Below are 26,673 nucleotides of genomic sequence, written 5' to 3' on the forward strand. Positions count from 1 at the left end.
TCATGTTCTTGTGGGTCTGGAGGCCAGAGGTTGATTTCAGACATATTCCTTGATCTCTCTCTCTCTCTCTCTCTCTCTCTCTCTCTCTCTCTCTCTCTCTACTTTATTCTTTAATTTTTTATTTTATTTATTTTTATATGTAGGAGTATTTGCCTGATTGAATGTCTGTGTACCATGTATGTGCAGTTCCCACAGGTGCCAGAAGAGGGTATTGTATCTCCTGGGGCTGGAGTTACAGTTGTTAGCTTCCATATGGGTTCTGGGAAATGAAGCCAGGTCTTCTAGATGATCAGCCAATGCTCTTAACCACTGTACCATCCTTCTACCTTAGATTTTGACCCGTGGTCTCTCACTGAACCAAGAGCTCACTGTCTCTGCTAGTTTGGCCAATGAGCATGGAGAATCTGCTTGTCTCCACTCCCCTGGTGCTGGGGTAACAGACATGTGCAGGTGCACGTGGCTGTACTGGGCATCCAAGCGCAGCTCGTCACACTTGCATGGCAGGCACTGTACTGACTGAGCCATCTGCCCCAGCCTGACCCCTTATTTGAACCTGAAATACCTAGGTTTATCCCAACTCTGCCTTGTACCTGTTTCGTGGGACTCTGGTGAAGTCAGTATGCCTCTCTTAGTCTGTTCCTGCTCTATAAAATGAGGTATCATAGAGATGTTATGAGGATGGAAGAATAAAAACTGTACAGTGAGCTCATCACTGGCTTAGGCATTGAGACGGTAATCAGTCCTCCAGGATGAGAGCTTAGCCTGTGAGCTGGCATCAGCACTCACCCTGACAGCAAGAGCATATGACAGGTGATGCCCAAATGGGCTCAGTCTATGACACTGGGATTGGTGCCTAATGATAACAGGATGAGGCATGTTGTATGACCAAGACCATGGCTCTGTCTATGAAACAACCAAGATAGAGCTTGTTCATGTGACAGAAAGACAATGAATGACTCGGTGTATGATCCCAGGATGGGGACTCAGCCTATGGCATTTTAAGTCAGTGCTAAACTTGACAACAGTATGAGACCTACCATATGATGACAAGATCATGGCTTAGTCTTTGACACCAGAGTGGGACTTAATTTGTGTGATGGGCAGTGTTAGCTGTCAACCTTACAGAATCTGTATCACCTGGGAGATGGGTATCTGGGCAAACTTATGAGGTTGGGTTAATTGATGTAGGAAGACATAGCCAAAGAGCAGGCGATACCATTGCCTGGACTTAGAGGACTATACTGTATACCTGTAGAACATGAGCTAAACAGCAGCATCCACTGCTCTCTGCTTCTAGCTTTGCTGCCTTGGCTGAAGCTTGAAGAGTGAGCTAGCGTGAACCCTTCTCCCTTAGGTTGCTTTGTCAGGGTGTTTTATCACAGCATAGGAAAATATCTGTGATACCAGGGTCAGGGCTCAATTCATGAAAGCAGGGTGAGGTACATCCATGACACCAAGATCATGGTTCAGCATGTCAAAGTGGGATGAGAGATTAGCATAAGATATCAAGATGAGACTCCATCTATGATACCAGTACTAGGGGTCAACCTATGACAGGAGGGCAAGGTTCAGAATGTGACAGCAGGATGAGAGCTCAGTCTATGACACTGGAATTAGTACCCAACCTGACACCATCTGTCCAGAGCGGACTTTTTGCCAGAGCCAATTTCATCATGAATCCACTCAGGCTCTTACGGACAAATAATTCAGTAGGAAAAAGCTTCATCTGTGGTTGACTAGAAATGTCTGCCAAAGTTTAGGGAAGAGGTGGTATGTTGGCTTCAAGGTCATTTAAGAACTTTTCCTCCTCGGCTCTTTCTTACCATCTCCATTTGCCTTAGTCACTTGTCTCACTGCTGTGAGAAAACGCCTTACAATAGCACCTTTGAAAAGAAAGGGTTTACTGTGGCTCACAGCTCCAGGGTGCAGTCCACCACGATGGAGAAGGCACAATGGCAGGAGTGTGAGGCGGCTGGTCACATCGCAACTGCAGTCAGAGCAACTGCAGAGAGCAATGAATACCAGCTCTGGGCTCACTTTCTCATTTTTTGTTACCCAGGGCACAGCCTATAGGATGGTGCCACCCAGAGTGGGCAAGTTTTCCTGTCTCAGTGAGCCCAATTAAGGTCATCACTCACAGCAAGCCTAGAAGCTTGTCTTCTTGGTAGTTTTAGATCCTGTCGAGTTGACAATATCAGCCACCACATGGCTGTCAGGGCAAGTGGTGATGGGTACAGAATCCAAGCTTCCTCTGTCCACCTGACTTAGTCCTGATCCTGTTATCCCCCTTTCTCTACAGGCTCTGAGCCCAAGCCATGTGCACAGCCCTTGGACTCTGGAGACGCAGCCTCAGCCTCCAAGGGTAGCCGTGGACTCTGGAAACCTGAGAATCCAGACTTCTTCTCACCCATGGAGGATGACCAGGCAGGTATTGGGTGACTGAGATGGGTAGCAGCTGATGACCATGGTGGCAGCAAGTATACTTCACTTAGTGCCATGTTTGACTGGGCACTTGTGGGGCATTATGTTACAGAGCCCACCTGGGCTTGACAGTGGTCCTCATGACGAGTCCCAGCATGCTACTTAAAAAAATAGCACTGGGGTAGAGGTGAAGTATATATCAGGGTAATCCTAAGAGGGAAGAGACCAAGGAGTGGTCATGAATATAATTCCACTCCAGCTCTGCAGGGACAGACAAATAACAACCATTGATTCCCCCGGGGAGTTGATCCTAAGGATGTTCATCTAATGTATTAGTTCATTTTCCATTAATATAACAGAATACCTGAGTACAGCATGTATTTGTATATAATATATATTAGTTCATTTTCCATTTATATTACAGATTACCTGAGTCCAGTATATATATTTATATAGTATATATATTAGTCCATTTTCCATTAATATAACAGAATACCTGAGTCCAGTTACACTACAAAGGGAAGGACCCGGGTTTTTTGTTTTGGGGTTTATTATTATTATTATTATTATTATTATTATTATTAGTTCAAATTAGGAACAAGCTTGCTTCACATGTCAATCCCTTCTCCCGCTCCCTCTCCCTCCCCTCCCCCAGCACCCAGGTTTTTTAATGCACATTTCCTCTGTGCATATGTGTGTGCATGTGAATGTGTGTGCATGTGTATGTGTGTGCATGTGTATGTGTGTGCACGTGCTTGTGTGTGCATGTGTATGTGTGTGCACGTGCTTGTGTGTGCATGTGTATGTGTGTGCACGTGCTTGTGTGTGCATGTGTATGTGTGTGCACGTGCTTGTGTGTGCATGTGCTTGTGTGTGCATGTGTATGTGTATGCATGCAAACCGAGGACAACCTCAGCTATCAGTACTTAGCTGTCATCTATGTTGTTTTCTGAGCCAGCATCTCTCACTCTCCCAGAACTCACCAGCTAGTGTAGGGAGCAGAAAAGTTGGGATGGACATTCTGGGCTCTTGGGTGGAGAAACCAGAGCACCTACCCTCCAGTCTCAGCATGTTTGTTATATTGGGTTGAACAGAGATGTGGTTACTGTATACAGCCGGACAGGGGGCAGGGTTGTTACACAGACACCCAAGGAGGCGGGATTTGTGGTACACAGTTGACCAGGGAGACAGACTTAGCTAATCTCAACGGAGCAGTCCTGTCAGGGGAGCAGTCTTAAGGCTGTAAACATCCAGGGGAGAAAGCTGTGGTGGCCATTTCTGTACATGCTGTTAACAAGCTATGGTGACCATGTCCTGTACATCCTGTTAACAAGCTATGGTGGCCATTTCTGTACATGCTGTTAATATTCCCACTTGATCCTCCAAGGAAGATCTTGCCATCCCTCTGAAACTGAAATGATGACGGCCTTGACATGGTGGTATCTTTGTCAACAGCACACACTGACTCACACAGGGCTTTCTCGGCCCCCTCCACTGCACGGTGAGAGGATGCCAACTTAGGTGGGTAGGCAAGGGAGGTGGATCTGGAAGGAGTTGGGGAAGAGAAAAATATGATTATTGTGAGAATTTCCAAATAACTGATAAATATTGCAAAAAATAAATAAAACAAAATAGGCCCCAGTAAAAACCAAAAAATATGAGTTCATGTGGCTTAGTGGTGAGGTCTTTTATTAGCTTTCCATTACTATGATGAGATACCTGACATAGACTTATAAACAGAAAATATTTATTTTGGCTAATGGTTCTAGAGGTTTCAGCCCAAGATTCAGCAGCCCCATGGCTAGAAGTGAGAGCAAACCACTAGTCTCATGGATGAGACAAAAGCAGAAGGAGACACTGAGGGGAAGCCACACAATCCCTTCCTAGAGAGTCCCCACAATGACCTCAAGGTAATCCCTGCTACAAAAAGTTCACCACAAAACAGCGCCACCTTGAGGATCAAGCTGTTAGCACACAGACCTCGGCTGGAGAATACTCTTATTTAGACTACAGCAAGTTGTAAGGTCAATCATATCAGGACCTGTGTGGAAAGGAAAGATTGCATCTCAAAACAGGAAGTGAGACAGGCTGGGGTGTGTTGCCATCTGTAAAGTACCTACCTTGTAAGCATGAGGACCTGAATCCGGGTCCCAAAACCCACATTAAGTGAATAAATAAAAAAGTGTATGAGCTAGAGAGAGGGTTCGGAGGGTAAAGGCACTTTCTGCCAGGACCCGAGTGGTAGAGAACTGACTCCTGCAAGTTGTCGTCTGGCCTCTACACAGGTACCATGGCAAACTTCACACACACACACACACACACACACACACACACACACACACAAACTAATTTATGTATGGCTCAGCAGGTAAAGGCTTTTACCCCCAACCTAATGACCAGGGTTCAATCCCCAGAATCTATGAAGTAGAGAGAATTGACTCCCACAAGTTGCCCTCTGACCTTCACAATGCACCATGGCATTTCAAGGGAAGTGCCGAGACTCTCCCAACAATGGAGCTTTAGGGAGGTGGAGACAGGTGGACCCCATGTCTCCCTGGCCAGCCCAGGCTACTTGTTGAGCTCTGGCCAATGAGAGACTCAGAATTAATGAAGTGAAGCTCCCAAGTTGTCCCCTGGCTTGCACACACACACACACACACACACACACACACACACACACACACACACACACAATTGGAGCCAGAGAGCCTGGGGTTCCTTCCTAAGGAACATTCCCAATTATCTCAATGACCTCCCAATAAGGCCACACTTTTTTTTCTTGCGGCAGGATCTCACTGTGTATCCTTGACTAGCTTGGCTCTCACTATGTAGGCAAGGCTGTAACTCACAAAGATCTGCCTGGCTCTGCCTCCCTAGTGCTTGGCACAGGCTCCACTTCTTAAAGGCTCAACTGAATAGTGCCATCCTGGGAACCAAGTTTCTAATATATGATCCCTGTGGACATGAACCACGTCCAAGTCACAGCAGATCACCACCTAAGCTGTCAATGTATATGGATCATTCCAGAAGGATACAATTCAGGAATAGGACCCATAGCTGGCAGTCCCCCAGCCTCGGACACCTGGGCACCTGTCTTAGAGTCATTTCCTCTTGCTGTGACAAAGTACACTGACAAACACCAAGAGGCAGAGAGGGTTTAATTTAGCTCACAGTTCAAGAGCACATTCCATCATGGCAGGGCTGTCAAAGCAGCAAGAGCTTGAGGCAGTTGCCCTCAGAAAAGTCAAACAATAGGCTAGTGCTCAGCCTCTCTCTACCTGTAGAGTCCAGCATCTGGGAAGACTCCCATCCGCAGTTAAGATAGGTCTTCCCAGCTCAAGTAACCCAACTAAAACAATCCATCTATATCACACCCCCTCTCTCTGAGACTCAGGGACACCTCAGAAGGGGGTGGAGAAATAATTATTGTAAGAGCCATAAGTAATGGATATCTTCAACAAAATAATGCCTGACATGACAGGGTTGTTGCACACATGAACTCACAGTGGTACAAAGACCCACATAAGACGAAGCCAGCCAAAATCCTAGCACGGACTATGGAGGGCTCAGGAAGCCCCACACAGCTAGCTGGGAGACTGTTAGCAACTGATGGCTGCTGGAGGAAGGAGAGCCAGTTTTCTTCAGTGATGTACCCTAGAGGCTGCCCATGGTCTGGTAGATGGTCACATACCCATGAATACACTGGCCACAGTAGTAAGTGGACTCAGGCGGGGGTGGGGGCACATTAAATTAGGAGAGAAAAGTAGTGGTGGGAATAGGGGAGGAATTGGAGGGAAAGGATTGGGGCATGGACTTAATCATAACATATTGTATACATGTATGAAATTCTTAAACAATAAAAAAATTAACTTTTAAAAATTACAATCCCTTACCGGCATGTTCAGAGGCCCACCTCCCAGATGTTTCTGTAATGGTCAGGTTGACTGTTAATACTATTTACCACAGTGGCGTTTGCCTATGTCTAGTCAACTAAGGAGGGCTAGCTGTCATTGTCAACCTAGAGTCACCACGGAAGAGAGTCTAAGTAGAGACTGTACTGGATTGGCCAGTGGGTGTGGCTATGGAGGAATTGCTTCTCAATTGAGTTAACTGATGGGGCTGGAGAGATGGCTGAATTCAGATCCCAGCACTCACATCCTACAGCTCCCAGCTGACCATAACAACAGCTACGGGGGATCTGATCTAATGCCCTCTTCCGGCTTCCACAGGTACCCACCTACCCATAACACACACACACACACACACACACACACACACACACACACTCCTAGCACTCAGGAGGCAGAGACAAGTGCCAGCCTGAAACTAACTACAGAACTAGTTCTAGGACAGTCAGGGCTACACATAAAATCCTGTCTGAAAAAAACAAAGTTAACTGGTGTGAGAAGACACAGTCCACTAAAGGTGGCATCATTCCCATGAGGCTGTATAAGAGTAAAGAAATGGTGCTAGCAGCAAGCAAGCAAACATTCATTCATTCATTCTTCTCTGCTCTCAGCTGTGGAAGTGATGTCACTGTGACTCTGTGCCTGTGATGGACTACGACCTGCATGGCTATATATTGTTTATGATCTAATAAAGCCACTGGGGATCAAAATGCAAAACTAGCCACAGCCACAGAACCAGGCAGTGGTGGCGCACACCTTTAATCCCAGGACTCGGGTCACAGGCAGATGGAACTCTGTTAGTTCAAGGCCACACTGAGCTACATGAAATTGATCCAGTCTAAAAGAGAAACAGAGCATGCAAAGGTGATTTCAGCACTTAGTATCACATGCCTTTAATCCCAGCACTAGGGATATGGAGACAGGAGTGATATGACTGGACAGAGAGAGGACTATAAGGCAGTAGGAGACAGGAATTGAAAGGACTGCAGTCTGAGGCTTGATGGAGAGCAATGCAGTCAGGATTGCACTCTGAGGATTTGTGGAGACAGGAGACCCATTTTGGTCTGATGTAGAGGTAAGAGCTAGTGGCCAGCTGCTTTGCTTTTTCTGATCTTCAGCTTGAGCCCCAATGTCTGTCTCTGGGTTTTTATTAATTGTGTTACAGACCTGGAACTGTGAGTTAAAACAATTCCTTTTCCCCCTTAGTTACTTTTTTGTTGGGGCCTTATTCCTTTGAGACAGGGTCTCTTATTGAACCTAGAGCTAAGATAGCAGCCAACAAGCCCCAGAGATCCTCTTTTCTCCAGCCAACAGCACTGGGGTTGCAGGTATATGTGCTGCCACACACAGCCTTTTGCATGGGTGCTAGAGAATCGAACTCAGGTCCTCATGCTTGAGCAGCAAGTGCTCTTACCCATTAAGCCATCCCCTAAGCCCACTGTCATTATCTTCATCATCCAGTCATTCCTCAATGTCAGACGCCTGGCTGTTTTCCTGATTCCCCTTCTCTCACATCAGCCACTTAGTGCCATAAACAATGAATGCAGGAAAGCACACATCTCTCCCTGTGTCTTCAGCTCTAACCCAAGGCTCCTGGGAGGCCATCAAAATGATGATCCCAGGTGGTCTGTGCATGCCTTCCTGGGGCCACCTGCTTTTATCTGAGCCCCTTCCAAGCCATCTTTGTTCTGTGAGCAGAACAGCCTTTCGTTCTCTCTCTCTCTCTCTCTCTCTCTCTCTCTCTCTCTCTCTCTCTCTCTCTCTGTGTGTGTGTGTGTGTGTGTGTGTGTGTGTGTGTGTGTGTGTGTGTGTGTGTGTCCATGTTCCTAGGAACAGTGCTGCCCACAGTGGGCTGGGCCCTCTCACAACCATCAGTCACAGGCACAGCTGTGGACCATTCTGGGATATTCCTCAACGGATGCTCCCTCTTCAAGGCGACTCCAGGCTGTGACAAGTTGACAATCAAAACTAACCAGGACACTTGCTTTCTTGTTTATCCTAATTTCAGTGTCTCCACTCTGCCTAGAGAGCTATGACATCCTCAGTAAGCTAGTTCTTCCCACATCAAGTAACTGACATTAAGACGATCCCCCTATAGACACACAATACAGGCCAACTGAGGCTCTCCTCCAGGTCATTCTCAGTTGTCAAGGTGACAATTAAAACCAACCATCCCACACCTGTCTTAAAAGAAAGAAAAAGTAAAAAGAGTGCTGGGATGTAGGTCAGTGGGAGAGCACATACTAGCAGGCCACACTCTGAATTTAACCCTAGCACCCAAACAGAACATGCTAAGTACACCTATTCAAAACTGTGGGATTATTTGTCTTTATTTGTTCTGGTGTGTGTGAGTGTGTGTGTGTGTGTGTGTGTGTGTGTGTGTGTGTGTGTGTGTGTGTGTTGATGACGGGTGTCTTTTTCAATCACTTGTAACCTTACATATTGAGGCAGGGTATCTCACTCAACCTGGGGCTTACCATCTCTGCTAGTCTGGCTAGCTGTCTTGCTCTGGGGATTGCCTGTCTCTGCACCCCACCCCACCCCCCACATACTGGGTTTATAGTGGAGCTGCCCCATCTACCCTGCTTTTAGGTACATTTGAGAGTTGGAACACTGGTCCTCATGTTGAGCTACCACCCAAGTGCCTTCCCTGTTTTCTTGTTTCTCTAAGCAGGGTCTCATGTAGGCTTGATTGGCCTCAGACTCACTAAATAACCAAAAAGAACCTTGAACTCCTAATTTTTCTGCTTCTGCCTCCCAGGTGCTGAGACTTTAGATATACACCACCAGGCATGACTTCTGTGTATGTGTGAGGTTTTGCTGATAGAGTCTCGTATGAGGCACCACCTGTGGTGTTTAGATTTGTATGTATATGGGCATGCATCTATGTGGATGTACATCCATGCATGTGGAGGCCAGATGCTGTGCGTCAAGTTGACACACAAACCCATCACTGTCAAGCCCTTATTCATCCCCACGATCTCACATTAAAAACATAAGTAACTTTAAAAGTCCTACAGTCTTTACAAATTCAAACACGTTAAAATTTCAATCTCTTTAAAATACCCAATCTCTTTTAAAATACAAAGTTTTTTTCAGATGCAAAGTCTCTCAACTGGGGGCTCCAGTAAAATGCTTTCTTATTTCAAGAGGAAAAACCAGGGCTCAGTCACAGTCAAATAAAAGCAAAACCAAATTGCAGCCCTCCAATGCCTGGGATCCACTCCCGATCTTCTGGGCTCCTCCAAAGGACTTGGGTCACTTCTCTGGCTGTGCCTCCTTCTGCCGCACACACAGCTGTCTTCTAGGTTCTGGCTGGCTCCACTCCACTGCTGCTGCTGGTGGTGGTCATCTGTGGTATGGGCATCTCCAAAACACTGGAAACTTCTGCTGCAACTAGGCTGCACTTTCAGCAATAGCCTCTCATGGTGCCAAGCCTCAATTTCTTTGCATGAGCCCTTCAGTCCTGCACCTTCACCAATGGCTTCTCCTGGCCTCTCCCAGTGCCAAGCCTCAGTTGCTCTCTGTGACCCCTTCAGCCTTCAAAACCAGTACTACCTGGGTGACTCTTACACATTACCAAATCTGGCTACCAGCGTGAAGTACAACCTTGGTCATCTCTGGAATCCAGCTTCTCTGTGCTCTCAGGAAACACTTCCCAGAAGATTTCACCTCAGTAATATGGTCCTCTCTCTCTCTCTCTCTCTCTCTCTCTCTCTCTCTCTCTCTCTCTCTCTCTCTCTTACTCTCTCTCTCTCTGTTTCTTGAGACAGGGTTTCTCTGTATTGCTTTGGAAGCTGTCCTGGAACTCTCTCTGTAGATCAGGCTGACCTCAAACTCACAGAGATCCACCTGCCTCTGCCTCCTGAGTGCTGGGATTAAAGGCATGTGCCACCACCACCCAAGACTGGTCTCTTCTTAATCCCTACTAATTTCTTAGCTCCAGCCGACCAGCATCAAGTATCCCAGCAAAGCCAAGTTTTGCTTTAGTAGTTCTGGTATTTTGTTAATCACAGCTGATTCTTTAGCCCCAGCTAACCAGAACCACTGGATCTTAATTCAAAATAACAAATGGCCCTGTTAGAATCTTTAAACTTCGCTCTGAAACTTCACAAACCAGGCCTCCATCCTCTGCATGGCTGTCAACATTCTTATCTTCCAATCTCCCACAGAATACCCCCACAGAGCTCTTATCACTCAATGGCTCTTCTAGGCCAGAGTTCCAAAGACCTCCCTCAATCCTCCCAAAAACACGGTCAGATCTGTCACAGCAATACCCCACTACACTGGTACCAATGTCTTAATCAGGGTTCAAACTGCTGCAATGAAGCACCATGACCAAAAAGCAAGTTGGGGAGGAAAGGGTTTATTCGGCTTACATTTCCACATTGCTGTTCATCACTGAAGGAAGTCAGGACAGGAACTCAAACAGGGCAGGATCCTAGAGGAAAGAGCTGATGCAGAGACCATGGAGGGATGTTGCTTACTGGCTTACTCCTCGTGGCTTATTCGGACTATTTTTCTTTTGGGAGGGAGGGGGGTTCGAGACAGGGTTTCTCTGTGTATCTTTGGAGCCTATCCTGGCACTTGCTCTGGAGACCAGGCTGGCCTGGAACTCACAGACATCCACCTGCCTCTGCCTCCCGAGTGCTGGGATTTAAGGTGTGTGCCACCAATGCCCAGCCAGACTATTTTTCTTATAGAACCCAGGACCACCAGCCCAGGGATGGCACCACCCACAATGGGTGTGGACCCTTCCCCTTTGATCATTAATTGAGAAAATACCTTAAAGCCAGTCTCATGGAGGCATTTCCTCAATTGAGGCTCCTTTCTCCCTGATGACTCTAGCATGGGTCCAGTTGACACACAAAACCAGACACCAAACTCCTGGTACTAACTTCTGTCTTAGTTTGGGTTTCTATTGCTGTGAAGAGACACCATAACCATGGCAACTCTTATAGAGGAAAACATTTAATTGGGGCTGTCTTACAGTTTCAGAGGTTCAGTCCATTATCATTATGGTGAGACATGGAGTCGTGCAGGCATAGTGCAGGAGAAGAGGTTGAGAGTCCTATGTCTTGATCATCCTGGCAGCAGAAGTGAACTGTCCCACACTGGGCACAGCTTGAGCATATATGATACCTCAAAGCTGGCCCCTAAATGACACACTTCCTGAAACAAGGCCACACCTAGTCCAACAAGGTCACACCTCCTAATAATGCTACTCCCTATTGGCCAACCGTTCAAACACTGGAGGGCCATTCCTATTCAAATCACCACACCAGAGGTCAACATTGACTATACTCCTCAACTGTTCTCCACCTTATTTTTTGAGACAGGATCTGTAGCTGAACCCAAGTAGATTTGAGGGGGACTTGGTGGCTATCTAGAGACCCTGTCCCTGCCCTTCCCAGTTGATGGGGTTACAGAATTTTTAAACTTTTATGTGAATGCTGGGAATCAAACTCAGGTTCTCATTCTTGTTGAGAAAGTACTTTACCAACCAGGCTGTCTCCCCAGCCCTGACTGTGAACTTTTCCAGGTTGGGAATATTTGTGTATACCTAAGGCAATGGGGATGGAACCCCATTTAGATCTTGGATTCACTGATATGTCATGTACAGTTAATACACATGGTCTGAATGTATTTCATATGCTACTTTGTGTCTCTCCATTTGTGCGTGTGTGTGTGTGTGTGTGTGTGTGTGTGTGTGTGTGTGTCAGTGTCTGTGTCTGTGTCTGTGTCTGTGTCTGTGTTAGGGGGTACTTTTAAATTAAGCCTATATATGTGCAGGTTTGTGCACATAAATGCAGTAACTTCAGAGGCCAACAGAGGGCAACAGATAATGGGAGCTGGAGTCCCAGGCTAGTGTGCATTGTGTGCAGTTGTGTTCCAGCAGCATATGTGTGGAAGGCACTGAACTCAGGTCCTCTGAAACAGCAGTGTTTGCTTCTAATTGCCAAGCCACCTCTCTACCCTGTTTTGTTTTGGTTTTCATTTTTTAATGATATGTTTATTTATTTTGGTCCAGTGCCACACTTGTGGTTCTCAGAGGCCAAACTCAGGTTGTCAGATCAGGCAGCCAATGCTTTAACTTGGGAGACATTTTTCTGGTGCCCATCACTGTGTTTTGATTGTGATCTGCCACATGAGGAACTTTCCACTTGCATTAGCATGTCATGGCTTCAGACTTTGGTTTGCAGATGAAGAATCTTCACCATTGACTCGTGTTTGTTGAAACTCAGACACTTTCATGGCAAAATAGGAGCAAAGACACTGTACAGTTGAAGTTGTTTCGTTGAGCTATCTCTAAAAGCTTATGAAATAAGTAACTATCTTCATTTTAAAAATAAAAACCTAGCCGGGCATTGGTGGCACATGCCTTTAATCCCAGCACTTGGGAGGCAGAGGCAGGTGGATCTCTGTGAGTTCGAGACCAGGCTGGTCTACAAGAGCTAGTACCAGGACAGCCTCCAAAGCCACAGAGAAACCCTGTCTCAAAAAAAAATAAAATAAAATAAAAATAAAAACCTACCTACGATTTGGGAAATACAGACAGGAGAATCTCAAGCTTCAAGCTTGTCTGTGCCACATGGTAAGACCTTTCTTCAAAAAACACCCAAGAATTAGAGGTGTGGTTCAAAGGTAGAGGGACTGCCTACCAGTTCCGAAGTGAGGCATAGACTGTGGTTTGAGAAGGAAGTGCTGCCTAGAGCTCCCCATGAGGGGCTGGGGGTGTGGCTCGGTCTTAGAGGGACTTGTCTTGCATGCTCAAGGTCTTGGGTACCACCCACAGCACTGCAAAAACAAAGTGTGTCTGTGTACACTATGAGCATGCATATGGTAGCCCAAGGGAAGCTTGGGATGTTTTACCTCCACTTTAGACTGAGCAGAAATGTAATGTGTTTGGGTGGGAGGATGGGGGGGGGCACAACCCAAGGCTCCCAGAGTCCCGGGAGCAGGAGCAGAGATTTCCTAGATCCTCTTGCAGGGTGTCAGGCCTGGAACACAGTGTTTAATTAGGTCTCTGGGAAGGCCCCCAGTGGACAGGCTCCCCTCTTTTCTCACCCAGGGAAACGAGTCTGAAAAAGTGTTCCTGAAAAAGGAGGGGTAGGGTTTTCCCTTCTTCCAGTGTGCCTGCTGGCTAGAGGCTGGGACAGGCTGTGCTTTAGATTCCCAGAACCCTCCTCCCAAGCTCTGGCCAGGCTCCCACCTCTGCCTGGGATGAGAGAGGCCAGACACTGGAAAAGGAGGGAGCCCAGCACCAGCCCAGAGCCCATCCTGACGTGTTTATATTTATGGGAAGACGAAAAGCAGAGATAGTAGGAAACCTTGTGGGGAAGCAATGGGGAAAGAGACAGGAGTCCACACGAGGTTGTCCAGACTTCAGGAACAAGAATAGAGCAATCCAGGAGATGGCGAGATCTGAAAGGAAACTGCAGCCAAAGGCTCAGGAAAGCAAGCTCAAGGTCGCTCTGGTCCAGCCACAGCTACACTGTGGTCATTTAGAAAGAGACTGACTGAAAATTGGATGTGGCATTTAAGGACAGGGGAAGGAGTGGGCTGGGGAGAGGGCTCAGTTTTTTTGTTTGTTGGTTTGGTTTGGTTTTTTCCTCCTTTTTTTATTTGAGTTAGAAACAAGGTTGCTTTACATGTCAATCCCAGTTCCCTCTGCCTCCCTTCCTGCCCTGTCCCCCACACCCCCCCACACACACACACAACTAACACCCTACCAATCCTATACCCTTTCTGCTCCCCAGGGAGCACAAGGCCTTCCATAGGGGGTCTTCAGAGTTGTCATATCCTTTGGGATAGGGCCTAGGCCCACCCCCCTTGTGTCTAGGCTCAGGGAGTATCCCTCTATGTGTAATGGGCTCCCAAAGTCCATTCCTATTGTAGGAATGAGTACTGATCTACTACAAAAGGCCCCATAGATTTCTGAGGTCTCCTCACTGAAACCCACACTCATGGGGTCTGAATCAGTCCCATGCGGGTTCCCAGCTATCAGTCTGGAACCAAGAGTTCCCCCTTGTTCAGGTCAGCTGTTTCTGTGGGTTTCACCAGCCTGGTTTTGACCCCTTTGCTCATCAATCCTCCTTCTCTGCAACTGGGCTCCAGTTCGGTTCAGTGTTTAGCTGTGGGTGTCTGCTTCCTCTTCCACCAGCTGCCAGATGAAGGCTCTAGGATGGCATATAAGTTAGTCATCAATCTCATTATCAGGGGAGGGCATTTAAGGTAGCCTCTCCTCTGTGAGGGCTCCGTTTTTAAAGCTGTACTTGCTGTACAAATATGAGGACCTGAGTTCAAATCCCAGCATCCACGGAAAAAGCCAGGCATGATGGTGTAGATCTAAAACTCCAGCACTTGGGGTGGGGGAAGAAACAGGGAGATCACTGCCCAACCAGCCCAGCCCAAACCATGGGCTCTAGTTCAGTGACAGACCCTGTGTCACCAAAACAAAGATGGAGAGTAATAGACAAAGACACCCAAACATGTGCACATACAGGTGAACACACACACACACACACACACACACACACACACACACACGTAGGCATTTAGAGTGCTTCCCTAGTCCCTCACCTCCATAAAACTTAAGCAGAGAATTACTTTAAGAGGTAGCAATGTTGTTTCCAGGTATATGTATAAAAGAACTGAACACGGGGCCAGCAAGATGACTCAGTAGGTAGGGGAGCTTGCCACAAACCCCTGATGACCTGAGTTCCATTCCCAGGACTCACATGGTAGAAGGAGAAAGTGGACTCCTACAAGTTGTCCTCTGATATAGAAGCACACACAATAAACAAACAAATAAATGTAAAAGATAATGATATAATAATTGAAAGAGTCAGTTAGGGTACTGCATGGCTGTAATCCCAGCATGGAGGCCACTAAGACAGAAGGTTCACAAATTTGAGGCTAGTGAGTTTCTCATTACCAGAGGAGTCCAGCAGAGCCCTGTCTAAGAAACAAAGGGAAGAAAACCATTGAAAGCAGACCGTAAACAGAGATCTGTGTGATCCTGTCCTTGGCACCTACCTATGAGAGCCAAAAGACAAACAAACAAAATGCAGTCTGGGCTGGGAAGATGACTCACTCATAGAGTGCTTGCTATGCGAGATGAAGACTTGAGTTCAACACCAGGAAACAGTATAAAACAGAACAGCCTAGCCAGGCCGTGGTGGCACACACCTTAGTCCCAGCACTCTGGAGGCAGAGGCAGAAGCAGAGGCAGAGGCAGATGGATCTCTGTGAGTACAAGGCCAGCCTGGTCTACACAGTGAATACCAAGAGAGCCAGGCCTCTGTTACACAGAGAAACCCTGTTTCAAAAAAAAAAAAAGAAAGAAAGAAAGAAAGGAAGGAAGGAAGGAAGGAAGAAAGAAAGAAAGAAAGAAAGAAAGAAAGAAAGAAAGAAAGAAAGAAAGAAAGAAACCCAACAAACAAAACCAGCCTGGAGTAGCAGCATAAACTGTAATCCCGGTACTGAGAGGGGAGACAGATCTCACTGGCCAACCAGCATGGGCAAATGGGTGTGTTTTAGGCCTCTGACAGACCTTGTCTCAAAAACCAAGGGGGACGGTAATTTTGTTGTTGTTGTTGTTTTGTTTGTTTGTTGATTTTTGGTTTTAGAGACGGGGTTTCTCTGTGTAGCTTTGGAACCTATCCTGGCACTCGCTCTGGTGAACTCACAGAGATTCACCTGCCTCTGCCTCCTGAGTGCTGGGATTAAAGGCGTGTGCCACTAATACCAAGCATAGATGGTGATTTTTGATTGTCTAATTGACACAGTGTAACAGAGACTTCATAAAGGGTTGTCTACACTGGGTTAGCCTGTGGGTGTGTCTGAAGGGCTTGTGGTGACTATAATTGCTGAGGAGGGAAGACTCAACTGACTGGGGGTGGTACCATCCCTACAACCCGGAACTTTGAGCCAAATAAGCCCTTTCTCCCTGAAGTTAATTAGACAGAGAATTTTATTACGGCAACTGGAAATGAAACTAAGACCCTGAAGAAGGCCACACAGGATTGACCCTCTCTGACCTTTACACATGGGCACTGTTCCTCCACAGACAGGAACACACACACACACACACACACACACACACACACACACGCACGCACGCACGCACGCACGCACGCACGCACGCACACGCACATGCACACGAGAGTAAAATGTGGCCTCTGCATACAGTGAAGTGATGTGTGGTTCTGGCTAAGAAGCACAGAGATTCAGCGTGGAAGACTTTGAGGGAAATGAACCCTTGAACCCTAGGTTAGGCATATGTCCTAGCCACTGTCCTATTGCTGTGAAGAGACACCATGACCAAGGCAGCTCATAAAAGAAACATTTAATAGGCTTATTTACAGTTTCAGAGGTTTAGTCCATTATCATCGTGATAGCAAGCATGCAAGCAGGTGCTATAGCAGAGAGACTCTGGGCTTATTTGAAACCTCAAAGACCACTCCCAGTGACACACTTCCTCCAACAAGGCCACACCTCCTAGTCCTTTTAATCCTTTCAACTGCTTCCATTCCCTGGTGACTGAGCATTCAAATATATGAGGAGGCCATTATTTTTCAAACTACCATGAATCCACTCCCCGTAGGCTGATAGTCATATTATAATGTAAAATGTATTTAGTCCAACTTCAGAAGTCCCCATAGTCTACCAGTCTCAACACTGTTTAGAAGTCTAATCTCTTCTGAGACTCGTGGCAATCTCTTAACTGTAACCCCCTGGAAAACCAGAAACCCCTATAAAATCCAAACCAAATAGCAGATCATATACTGCCAACATGCAATGGCACAGAATATAATTACCGTTCTAAAAGGAGGAAAGGGAGCATAATGAGGAAATACTGAACCAAAGCAAGACAGAAAGCCATTTTTAGTCAAACCTCCACAATATACCGCTGCAGAGATGAGGTCCCATTGGACAAGAGGAAAATGAGACCAGCTGTGTGCTGAGGAATGGGCACTTGAGTCCAGGGACCTCAGCTCTGTTACCGCTTGACCAACAAACAGCCTCTTTTCCCAACCTACAGGAAGATGCTCTTCCAAGGCACCTTAGTGAGAGCACCGAAGACCTCAGTCTGGATATGGGAGCCCTTCAGGGCAGCGAGTACCTCCGGGATCTGGGCTTAGGGGCCCCTTCCGACCACCATCAGTCTGAAGTGGCTGTGGATCCCGAGACCCCCAGAAAAGAAGTCAGAAGAGAGACCCTCTGCTCAAGCGATGCAGTAAATCCAGCCCTGCCTCAGAGACGAAGCTGGGAGAGGCCACGGAGTTGCTCAGAGGGTTGTCGAAGGTCAGCCCCCACCACCTCCACTGGTACCTTCCAGGATGCCACAGGGCAGGAATCTGAGGGACCACAGCCAGTTCTCAGGACATAGTGCTGTCCTGCCTGTTACCCAGCTGTGTGACTTTTGCTGAGGAGATGTAAACAAACATCCCTTCACCTCAGATAGGGCACCAGTAACAGATCATCCAAGTCCACCTCAGAGAACTGACTTCATTGGAGTTAATTACAGGAGTTTGGATAAGGGATTAATTACTTGAGTGTAGATAACTCAGAAGCAGCTCTGTGGGGCTGGAGAAATGACTCGGTGGTTAAGAGCACTGACTGCTCTTCCAGAGGACCTGGGTTCAATTCCTAGTACCCACATGCCTGTAACTCCAAGATCTGACACCCCCACACAGATATACATACAGGGAAAACACCAATACAAATAAAATTAAAATAAATAAATAAATAAATAAATAAATAAATAAATAAAAAGCAGCTCCATCATGAATACCAACTGACTCACAAAAGCTGCACGGCTGGGCCTCCCTGCACAATAGGCAACTCCACCAAAGAGTGTCTTCTCTCCCAGCAACTGTGTGTGAAGGTCTCATACAACATCAGGTTCTTGAGCTTTCTTGTGGGTTTCTGAGGGTTCCCCTTCCCTCCAAAGGGGAAGTTTCAAGTGGGAAGAAGCATGTGTGAACCTCTATGTGCAGGTTCCTTCACTCACAAACACATCACATGGGGCCAGCCATGTGCCCGCACTGCTAGAGGCAGCCCAAATATGTGTTCTCACAAATGCATGTGAGCATGCGTGTGTAGATTCCTGCACATGCAAATGCACATATGTGTACACAAAGGACCTACTTGCTTCACACTCACCCTGTTAAAGCCATGACTGATGGCCTGTAAGTGGTGGGGTGTCTACCCAAAATTTGCCCCCGACCTGCATGCTACAGACTCACATATGATCAAAACACAGATGAGTGCCCATCTTCCCCCACCACAGCAGCAGCAGCAAAAGTAGAGGGGCTCTGGTCACCACCACCCTGCACCGGTGTGCCTCAACTTCTCCCAAAGGGCCTCAGGTGTAGTTTAATGGTAGGGTGCTTGCCTGGCATGCATGCATGAGGCCGTGGGTTCCACCCTCAATATTGAAGGGGAGGGGAGGGGCAAGAAATGAGAGACAGAGGAAGAAAGGAAACTATCATAGAAAAAGAGAAAGGGGCGGGGAATCTCCCTGACGATGTAGACTCCTCTGGTACTGGGAGGTTTGGAGCCCTTTGTGTGCCACTCCCATCTCCCTGGCCTAGAAACATCCCTATGAGTCCCCTCCTGCCTCTGGGTCCCTAAAGCGATGGCCAGGTATATACCATCCACTAAAGCTTCAATATCTGCTCTTCCCCCAGGCTTAGCCTCGATGCCTCCACGGTGGACGAAGGAGCCTGTCTCCCCCGGACTCTTGCTAGCCTTGCTCTGAATCTGTCTGGAGAGGGGCAGAAGTCTTGGACCCAAGTATGCTTACCTGACAGTGAGATCCCAGAAGAACCCTCAAGTAAGGTAGGCAGAACCTACGCCAATCCCCACAGTAGGCACCTGTTACAAGATTTTCTGTCCAGTTCCGCAGCCGCTTTGCCCCAGATGAACACACAGAGATGCTATAATAATTATTAAACTGTTGGCCAGTGGTTAGGGCTTCTTATTGGCTAGCTCTGTCTTAATTATTTACCCATTACTATTAATCTGTTTCCACGTGGTCTTGGCCTACTGGAGAATGCCTACGGAAGAATGCCCGGAATTCTCTTCCTGGGCTCACATTGCAACTCCTCTCTACTTATACTATCCAGAATTCTCCTCCTCTGGTAGCCCTCCCTATCCTTCCTGCCTGGCCACTAGCCACACAGTGTTTTATTCACCAACCAATAAGAGAAATATACACACAGAAGGACAACCCCATCAGGCACCCCACTGGGCTGCGATGCCAGTGTGATGTGAGAGGGAGCACCTCCCCCATAGATACCAGGAGTCACTGATCACTTGTGAGGACAGGAAGAGGGATCTCCCTAATTTGGCCCATGGCTGTGACATCTCTGGACCCTGACATATTTGCAATAGTGTGTGTGTGTGTGTGTGTGTGTGTGTGTGTGTGTGTGTCTAACATACCACAGGCTAGGTGTATTATAGAAAAAAGATGTTTGTTTTAGTTGTCCAAGGTCAAGGGTTGTGTTTGATGATGACTTTCTTCTCATCTGGTGGTCCTTAGAGGTTGAGTACATCACAAAGCAGTAGACAGGGGGTGTCCGTGTATATTCCTTCAGGGTCTATCATCTTGTGTATGCATGGGTGTGTGCATGCATGGGTGTGTGCATATATGAGTGCATGAGAGTACACTCGCGCACATACACATTCATGTTTGAGCATGTAGGGTAGGGAGAGAGTGTGGAAACCAGAGAATAACCTCAGATGTCATTCCTCAGTGCTGTCCATCTTCTTTTGAGACAGGCTTTCTAGTCGGCTTCTGCTAAGAAAACTGGGCATGGGCATGATGGAGTATGCCTTTAGTTCCAGCAAATGAGGCTAGAGGTAGACAGATGTCTGTGAATTCAAGGCCAGTCTGGTCTACATAGTGAGTTCCTGGATAGCTAGGACTATATAGAGAGGCCCTGTCTCAGAAGCAGGGCCCGGGGGGCAGGGGTGAGAAGTGATTCCTGGAGCTCACTGGTCAGCTGGCCTAGCCCAGTTGATGAAATCCAGGCCCAGTGACACTCAGTGAGAGATGCTGCCTCCAAAAGTAAATAAATAAATAAATAAATAAATAAATAAATAAATATCAAGTGGAGGGCTAGTGAGAAGGCCCAGTGAGTAAAGGCACCTAACCTGATGACTTAAATTCAATCCCCAGTTGTCCTCTAACCTCCACATGTAACCATGCCCACACCTCTACACATCTAGAATACAAACACACACCTCTACACACATACAAATATAAACACACACCTTTACACACATATGAATACAAACACACACCTCTACACACATAAAAATACACAAATTAACTAATTAAAAAATTTAAGTGTAAGATGGACAGTGAGGAAAACACTCAGTGTTGACCTCTGGCCTCCACACACATGTGTATATAGCCTCACAAGCACATACATGCACTGTACATGAATGAGATGAAGTTTCTCTGTGTGGCTCTGGCCATCCTGGAACTCTCTCTGTAGACCAGGCTGGCCTCGAACTCAGAGATCCTCCTGTCTCTACCTCCTGAGTGCAGGGATGAAAGGTGTGCGCCACCAACACCCAGTTTACATACACAATCTTTAAAGGTGGAATGGGCATGACGGTGCACACCTTTCATCCCAGCACTCAGGAGGCAGGCAGATGGCTGAATTTGAGACCAGATCAACCTGGTCTACAGAGTGAGCTGCAAGTAACCAAGGCTACACAGTGAGAGCCTGTCACAAAAAAAAAAAAAAATTGCACCCAGGGGTGCCCCAGCCTGAACAACATTAATGCAACCCTAGACTCCTCCCCAAGGACTGTGTCTAAAGTCAGATGGTCACATTTCCACCCCCTTAATACTCCACAATGGGGATTCAACTCCAACCTGAGTTTCAGATAGGATACACCATAGCCACATCTGGCACTACCCCAGAGTCAAAGGGTCTTCTCTAAGATGGACATGTTCCCATCAAAGGAGACTCATGGGACTGGAAGGATAGCACCATCAGAAAAGTGTCTGCTTTACAAGCACAAGGCTCTGAGTTTGATACCCAGAGCCCACGTAGAAAAAGCCAGCTGTGGTGGAGCATGCTTGTAATCCCAGCCCTGCGAAGGAAGAGGCATGGAGGGTCCCTGGGACTCACCTGCTGCCAGCACAGCCTAATTTACAAGGTCAGTGAGGAATCTTCCCTAAAACAAAACTGGTAGATTGCACTTTGAGGAATAACTCCCACAGTTGTTCTCTGGCCTCTACATCACACACACACACACACACACACACACACACACACACACACACACACAGACACACACAGACACACACACACACACACACACACACACACACACACACACACACGGGGTGGGGGGTGATATCTTGGTCATAAATGTTACCAGTGGGCTAGAAGAAGGAGAGCCTGTTCCCTTGTCTGAAGCCCCAGCCAGGCATAGAGAATCCAACCTAGAGTGCAGCCCACAGTGGAAGGAAAACATGGCTGGGGGCTGCATCCAGGGAGAATGAGTCTCAGACACCTGGGGAATTCATTGCCTGTGTCCACGATACCTTTGTCCCTAAACATGACCCACGGTTGGGGGGATTCACCATTCATATGGATATGAGTACCACAGCCTCAAATATAACCCGGTTTCTGGGAAAGGCTCACAGTTTGATTGTATAGAGGCCTTGATGTGGCTGGGAGTTGGAGGTGGGGGAATAGGTGTGGTACCCGAGGTGTACTTGACCTGGGGCAGGGCAATTAATCCTGTTCCCCCAACAGGAATGTAGCAGCCCTGAGAAAAGGCTAAGATCCAAGTCAGTGCCTGTGTCCTGTGAGGAGATCAGCTGTCTGGAACTGGCTTCTGGCTCAGACGAGTCCCCTGCACCTGTGCAAGGTAGCCAGGCCTAGCTGAGACAGGGAAGCGCTCTATGGGTGGAGCCCCAGCTGGGCCTCAGGGATGACAGGAGTTATGAAGGGAGCATGGTGTCACTGGGGAAGGAAGTTGCAGTCTGATGGATCCAGAAAGAGGGTATCGCCTCCAATGTCTGCCATCAGCCTTTCTCTGGGGTACCTCTGGGTCTTCTTCCTCCTTCTCTCTTCTCTGTACCTCCCTCTCTTCTCTCTCTTCTCTCTCTCTCTCTCTCTCTCTCTCTCTCTCTCTCTTTCTCTCCCTCTCTCCTTTACTCCTTTTTATTTTATTTTATTATTATTAATAATGTGTGTGCGATGTATTGAGAAGAATGTGCACATACAATTGCACACATGTGCTATGAAGACAGGAGTTGATTCTTTCCTCCCACTGTGTGAGTCCAGGGTAACAAGCCCTCTACCTACTGAGTCATCTTCTACCCTGCCCTCTTTGTCCCTCCCTCCCTTCCTCCCCCTCTCTCTTCTTTCCTCTCTCCATTGTTCTCTCTGCCTCCTCTCTTCTCTACATCCTCTCTTTTGCTCTCTCTCCCTCCCACCCCTGCTCTGGCTCTCTCTTTATTTCCCTCCTTGTCTTTGAATCTCTAATCAAAGACTATACTTCTCTGTTGTCACTCAAACTGTCATATAAATCCGACCGGCTTTGTGAGTGGGTCTGAGCCTCCCTGACTGTCCTCTGAAAGAAGGAACAGTGAGTGTAGCTCCTGGGGGTGCCTGGGAGAGTCTGCTAAGTTTGCATACACAGCAAGACAGTCCCTGATCCAGGGCTTCTTCCTGTCTCTCCTCCCTTAGAGAGTTATATGTTCAGCCTCTTATGCTTCTGGGGCTGGTGTGGGCAGGTGTAGAGCCGGACCCTTGCTCATTCCTGTGTCCCCTGTGCTGGGAACTGATTCTAGGCCTTGAACCACCTGTGCTGGAATGCCTGGAAAAGGATCACGTGGAGCCAGACCATGTGTGAGTGTCTGTCCCACACCAGATAGGAATGCCCAATGGACTGGCTAGGGGTAGGTGGGTAGGTAGGAGTTTGCCCCACAGCAGGCAATGAGTGCCCGGTGGTTAGGGGGAGGTGGGTATAGGGTTTGCCCCACAGCAGGCAGGAATGCCCAGTAGTTAGGGAGGAGTCAGGAAGAGGGTTTGCACCACAGCAGGCAGGGGTGCCCCAGTGGACTGGGTAGGGGGAGGTGGGTAGAGGCTGCAGCCAGAGGATGTAGCTGCCTCTTGTGAGCAGCCATGGCTGTGGCTGTGGCTCATTTGGTAGAGGGCTCACCTCGAATGCACTGGATTCCATCCCTAGTACTACATAGACCAGGCATGAAGTAGTGTCTCCCTGTCATCCCAGCACTCAGTGGGTGGAGGCAGGAGAGTTGAAGAGTTCAAGGCCATCCTTAGCTAATTGTAAGCTGAAGGTCAGCCTGAAATACATGAGACCTTGTTTCAAACACCCTCCTCCCAATTTTTTTTTTAAATAATTGACCACGCTAGCCTAATCTAGCTCAGTCTCATATAATGGGGCTTCTCTCTCAACCTTTGCCCAGGAGGAAGTCATCAAGGGGGCTTCAGGGCACCCAGTTAGCGTGTGCATGGGGCCTTAGGGTCTGGTCATGGTGCATAGGTTTGTAATCCACCCCTTTCCTAGGTTGATAGTACAACAAGTGCTTCAGGAACTTCGACAGTACCATGGGTAAGTGGGAAGGGAGCAGGTGTGAAGGCTAGGTGCGGGAGAAGACAAACAGGAGGCAGTTAGGGAGAAATGGCGGTGGTGGCGGGCCATTGGGGGAGATGGGTGTGAGGGGACAAGAATGGGCATAGGTAGGAGTAGTCAGTTACAGGGCTCTGGCAGAGAGAAGAGAAGTGTGATGATCCTTGCCTGTCATCCCAACATTTGGGAGACTGATGAAGCAGGAAGATTGTGAGTTTAAGGCTAACTTGACCTATGTAGTGAGACTCTGCCAAAGAAGGAGGGGAAGGAAGGGGGGGAAGGAGGTTAAAAATGAGATGGGGAGGGGGTGGGGGGAGTAGGAAAGGGAGGATTGTAAGAGGAGGATGAGAGATGAAGAAGGAAGCCTAATAAAGAATGAAGCAAAGGAGAAAAGGTCTCTGTTTCCTAAAATCTATCATAAAACTTTCCTGACATGCTCCTGTGGTTAGTCCAAGACACAGTACCACCGCCCTCTGCTGGACAGCCTGCTGTCATGTCCCCTTATGCAGTCACTGGTGGGCCCTCAGGCAGGACCCCTAGGATGCTCCTGGACTCTGAAGCCCTGGGGATGCAGAAATACAGGATAAGGACTGAGCTGCCTGAAGACCTAGATGTCTGTCCTCCTCTGCTCCTACAGGGCCCGTCAGCGAGCTCACAAGTCCACCAGCCCTGTTGGAGCCCACTCCAGCCTCACCTGGTTTGAGTTCTTGTCTGAGTAAGCGCACCCTGACATTGGTGGCTATGGTAGGGCCTTTACCCTAAGAGCTGACTTTACCTAGAGAGCAAAGGTTGAGACAGGATGATCACAGGTTCAAGGACTGACTGCTCAGTGAGGGGAGGGGGAAGGAAGGGGAGAGGAAAAGGAAAAGAGGGAAGGGAAGATAGGGAATTGGGAACTACAAACAGGTCACACATCAAGGGGGAGACAGATTCCAGGAGAACCTCTCAGAGTTGCCTCAGAATGGCCTGGAGCCCTCTGTCACCTCCTTCCCACCCTCTAGGAGTGAGGATGGTGCAGGCAAGAATGAGAAGACAGACAGGAGCACCAGAGTGAAGCGTAGCCTGAGCTCCCTCCGAAGCAGGGTCACCAGGCAGAAGGAGAAGGTGAGGGGTTGAGCTGGAGGCAGGGGGACTCTCTCTTCCTTCCCGAGCTCGGTAAAGTATACTTGACTCAGGAACCCTGGGATTTGAACCAGAACTGGATACAAGGAGGTGGAGGACACAAAAAGGCCAGATGGAAGAGTTTCTACAGCTCTTAAGGGAAAGGTATCCTGGCAGTCGGGAGCCAAGGAATACCACAAAGTCTCACCTCACACAGAGAACTGAACAGAAGGAGAGTTTATATAGGATTTCTTGTGGAGAGTCAGGGGTGGAGATTTCCAGAGTGCAGGTTGGTGGAAGTTCAAGTCCAGAGCTTAGGCTCTTTTACTCTGTAGGGTGGGGGCTGGGTCCAGCATGAGAGCAGTGAGAGTGTTTTGTGGGAGGAACCTGGTAGTTGGATCTCCTCAGGGGAGGGGCCTGGCCACTCATGTGCATTGAGGGATTTGCACCACACCATGCAGAAGGATGTCCTGAGACCTATCATTGTCTCATGCAGGGGAAGAGCCCTGCACACCTAAAGGATAAGCTTCAGGATTCTCCAGGGAGGCGGGAGTGTGTCAACGGGCACCAGCTGGTTCGAGGAACCTTCGTGGGTTACTCTAACTGTCCTCTGTGTGGCAAACCTTTGCTGAGTTCAGGTGAGTCCAGCACCATCTATCCACCCAGTGAGGGTGTCAGCCCTCTTTCTTCCTTATGTCCCTCCATTTTCTGGTACATTCTGGCTCTATTTCACTCTCACTGGTATGAGCACGTGTCAGCAGCCACCTGGAGAGAAGCAGAGGGACCAGTCAGTCACTGAGGATGGTGACTAAGCTCCCTAACACAGCTTTGGCCTTGTAAAAATCCATCAGGACCTTGACTCAGGCAGGGTATTTATCTGATGTGGTGACAAAATACATGATACTTACTGGCTAAAATCTCAGAAATGTATTCCGTCATAGTTCTGCGACCTGGCTGGCCAAGGTCAAGATATCTACAGGGAGTCAGTCAAGTTTCTTCCGGCTTCTGATAACTCTACAGCTTGTGACAGCATCATCCTGCAGTGTTCTCCTCGTGTGCACATTGGGGTCCCAAACTCTTCTTTTTTCTTTATGTTCATGTATGCACCTGCTCATGTATGTACGACAAAAGACAACCTTGACGTCCTTCCTCATGTGTCATCCCGTCTTGTTTTACATGTGATGTGTGTACAGGTACATCCATGGACCTGTACACACATGTGTTCACATATGTGCAGAGGCTAGTGATTAATTCTGGGTATTTCCCTCCGTCACTCTCCATTATTTGAGACAAGGTCTTCACAGAACCCGGAACTTGCTGGTTCAGCGGCTGCCTGAAAGCCCCAGGGGTCTTCCTATCTCTCTCTGCCTACAGGAATTACAAGCACTGTGCCCCTCATGCATCTTATTTATTTATTATTTTACATGGGTTCTGGAGGACTGAACTTAGTCCCTTGTGCTGGCAAGGAAAGTGCCTTTACTGATTGTGTCATCAGGCCAGATTCCAATCTCCCTTTCTTTAAGGATCCATCATCATGTTGGAGCAGGGACTCAACCTAGTCCATTATGAAGCTCATTGTGAGTTAAGACTATGTACTCAAGAGCTT

The 26,673-nt window shown here is 47.8% G+C and overlaps 1 protein-coding gene across 1 annotated transcript; it reads left to right on the plus strand.

Moving 5' to 3' along the window:
* Positions 1 to 1,938: 1,938 nt before the first annotated feature.
* Arhgef18 (Rho/Rac guanine nucleotide exchange factor 18) lies at positions 1,939 to 26,355 on the plus strand. Its single transcript, XM_035444160.1, is given in 13 exon segments — positions 1,939 to 1,963; positions 2,300 to 2,428; positions 17,381 to 17,639; positions 19,028 to 19,178; positions 22,121 to 22,235; positions 23,164 to 23,221; positions 23,904 to 23,948; positions 24,604 to 24,681; positions 24,968 to 25,070; positions 25,564 to 25,705; positions 26,009 to 26,090; positions 26,092 to 26,164; positions 26,167 to 26,355. Coding segments are annotated over 13 exon segments (1,449 nt in total).
* The last annotated feature ends 318 nt before the right edge of the window (positions 26,356 to 26,673 follow it).

This window comes from Cricetulus griseus, chromosome 4 (genome assembly GCF_003668045.3).
Source record: "Cricetulus griseus strain 17A/GY chromosome 4, alternate assembly CriGri-PICRH-1.0, whole genome shotgun sequence".
NCBI classification, from domain to species: Eukaryota; Metazoa; Chordata; class Mammalia; order Rodentia; family Cricetidae; genus Cricetulus; species Cricetulus griseus.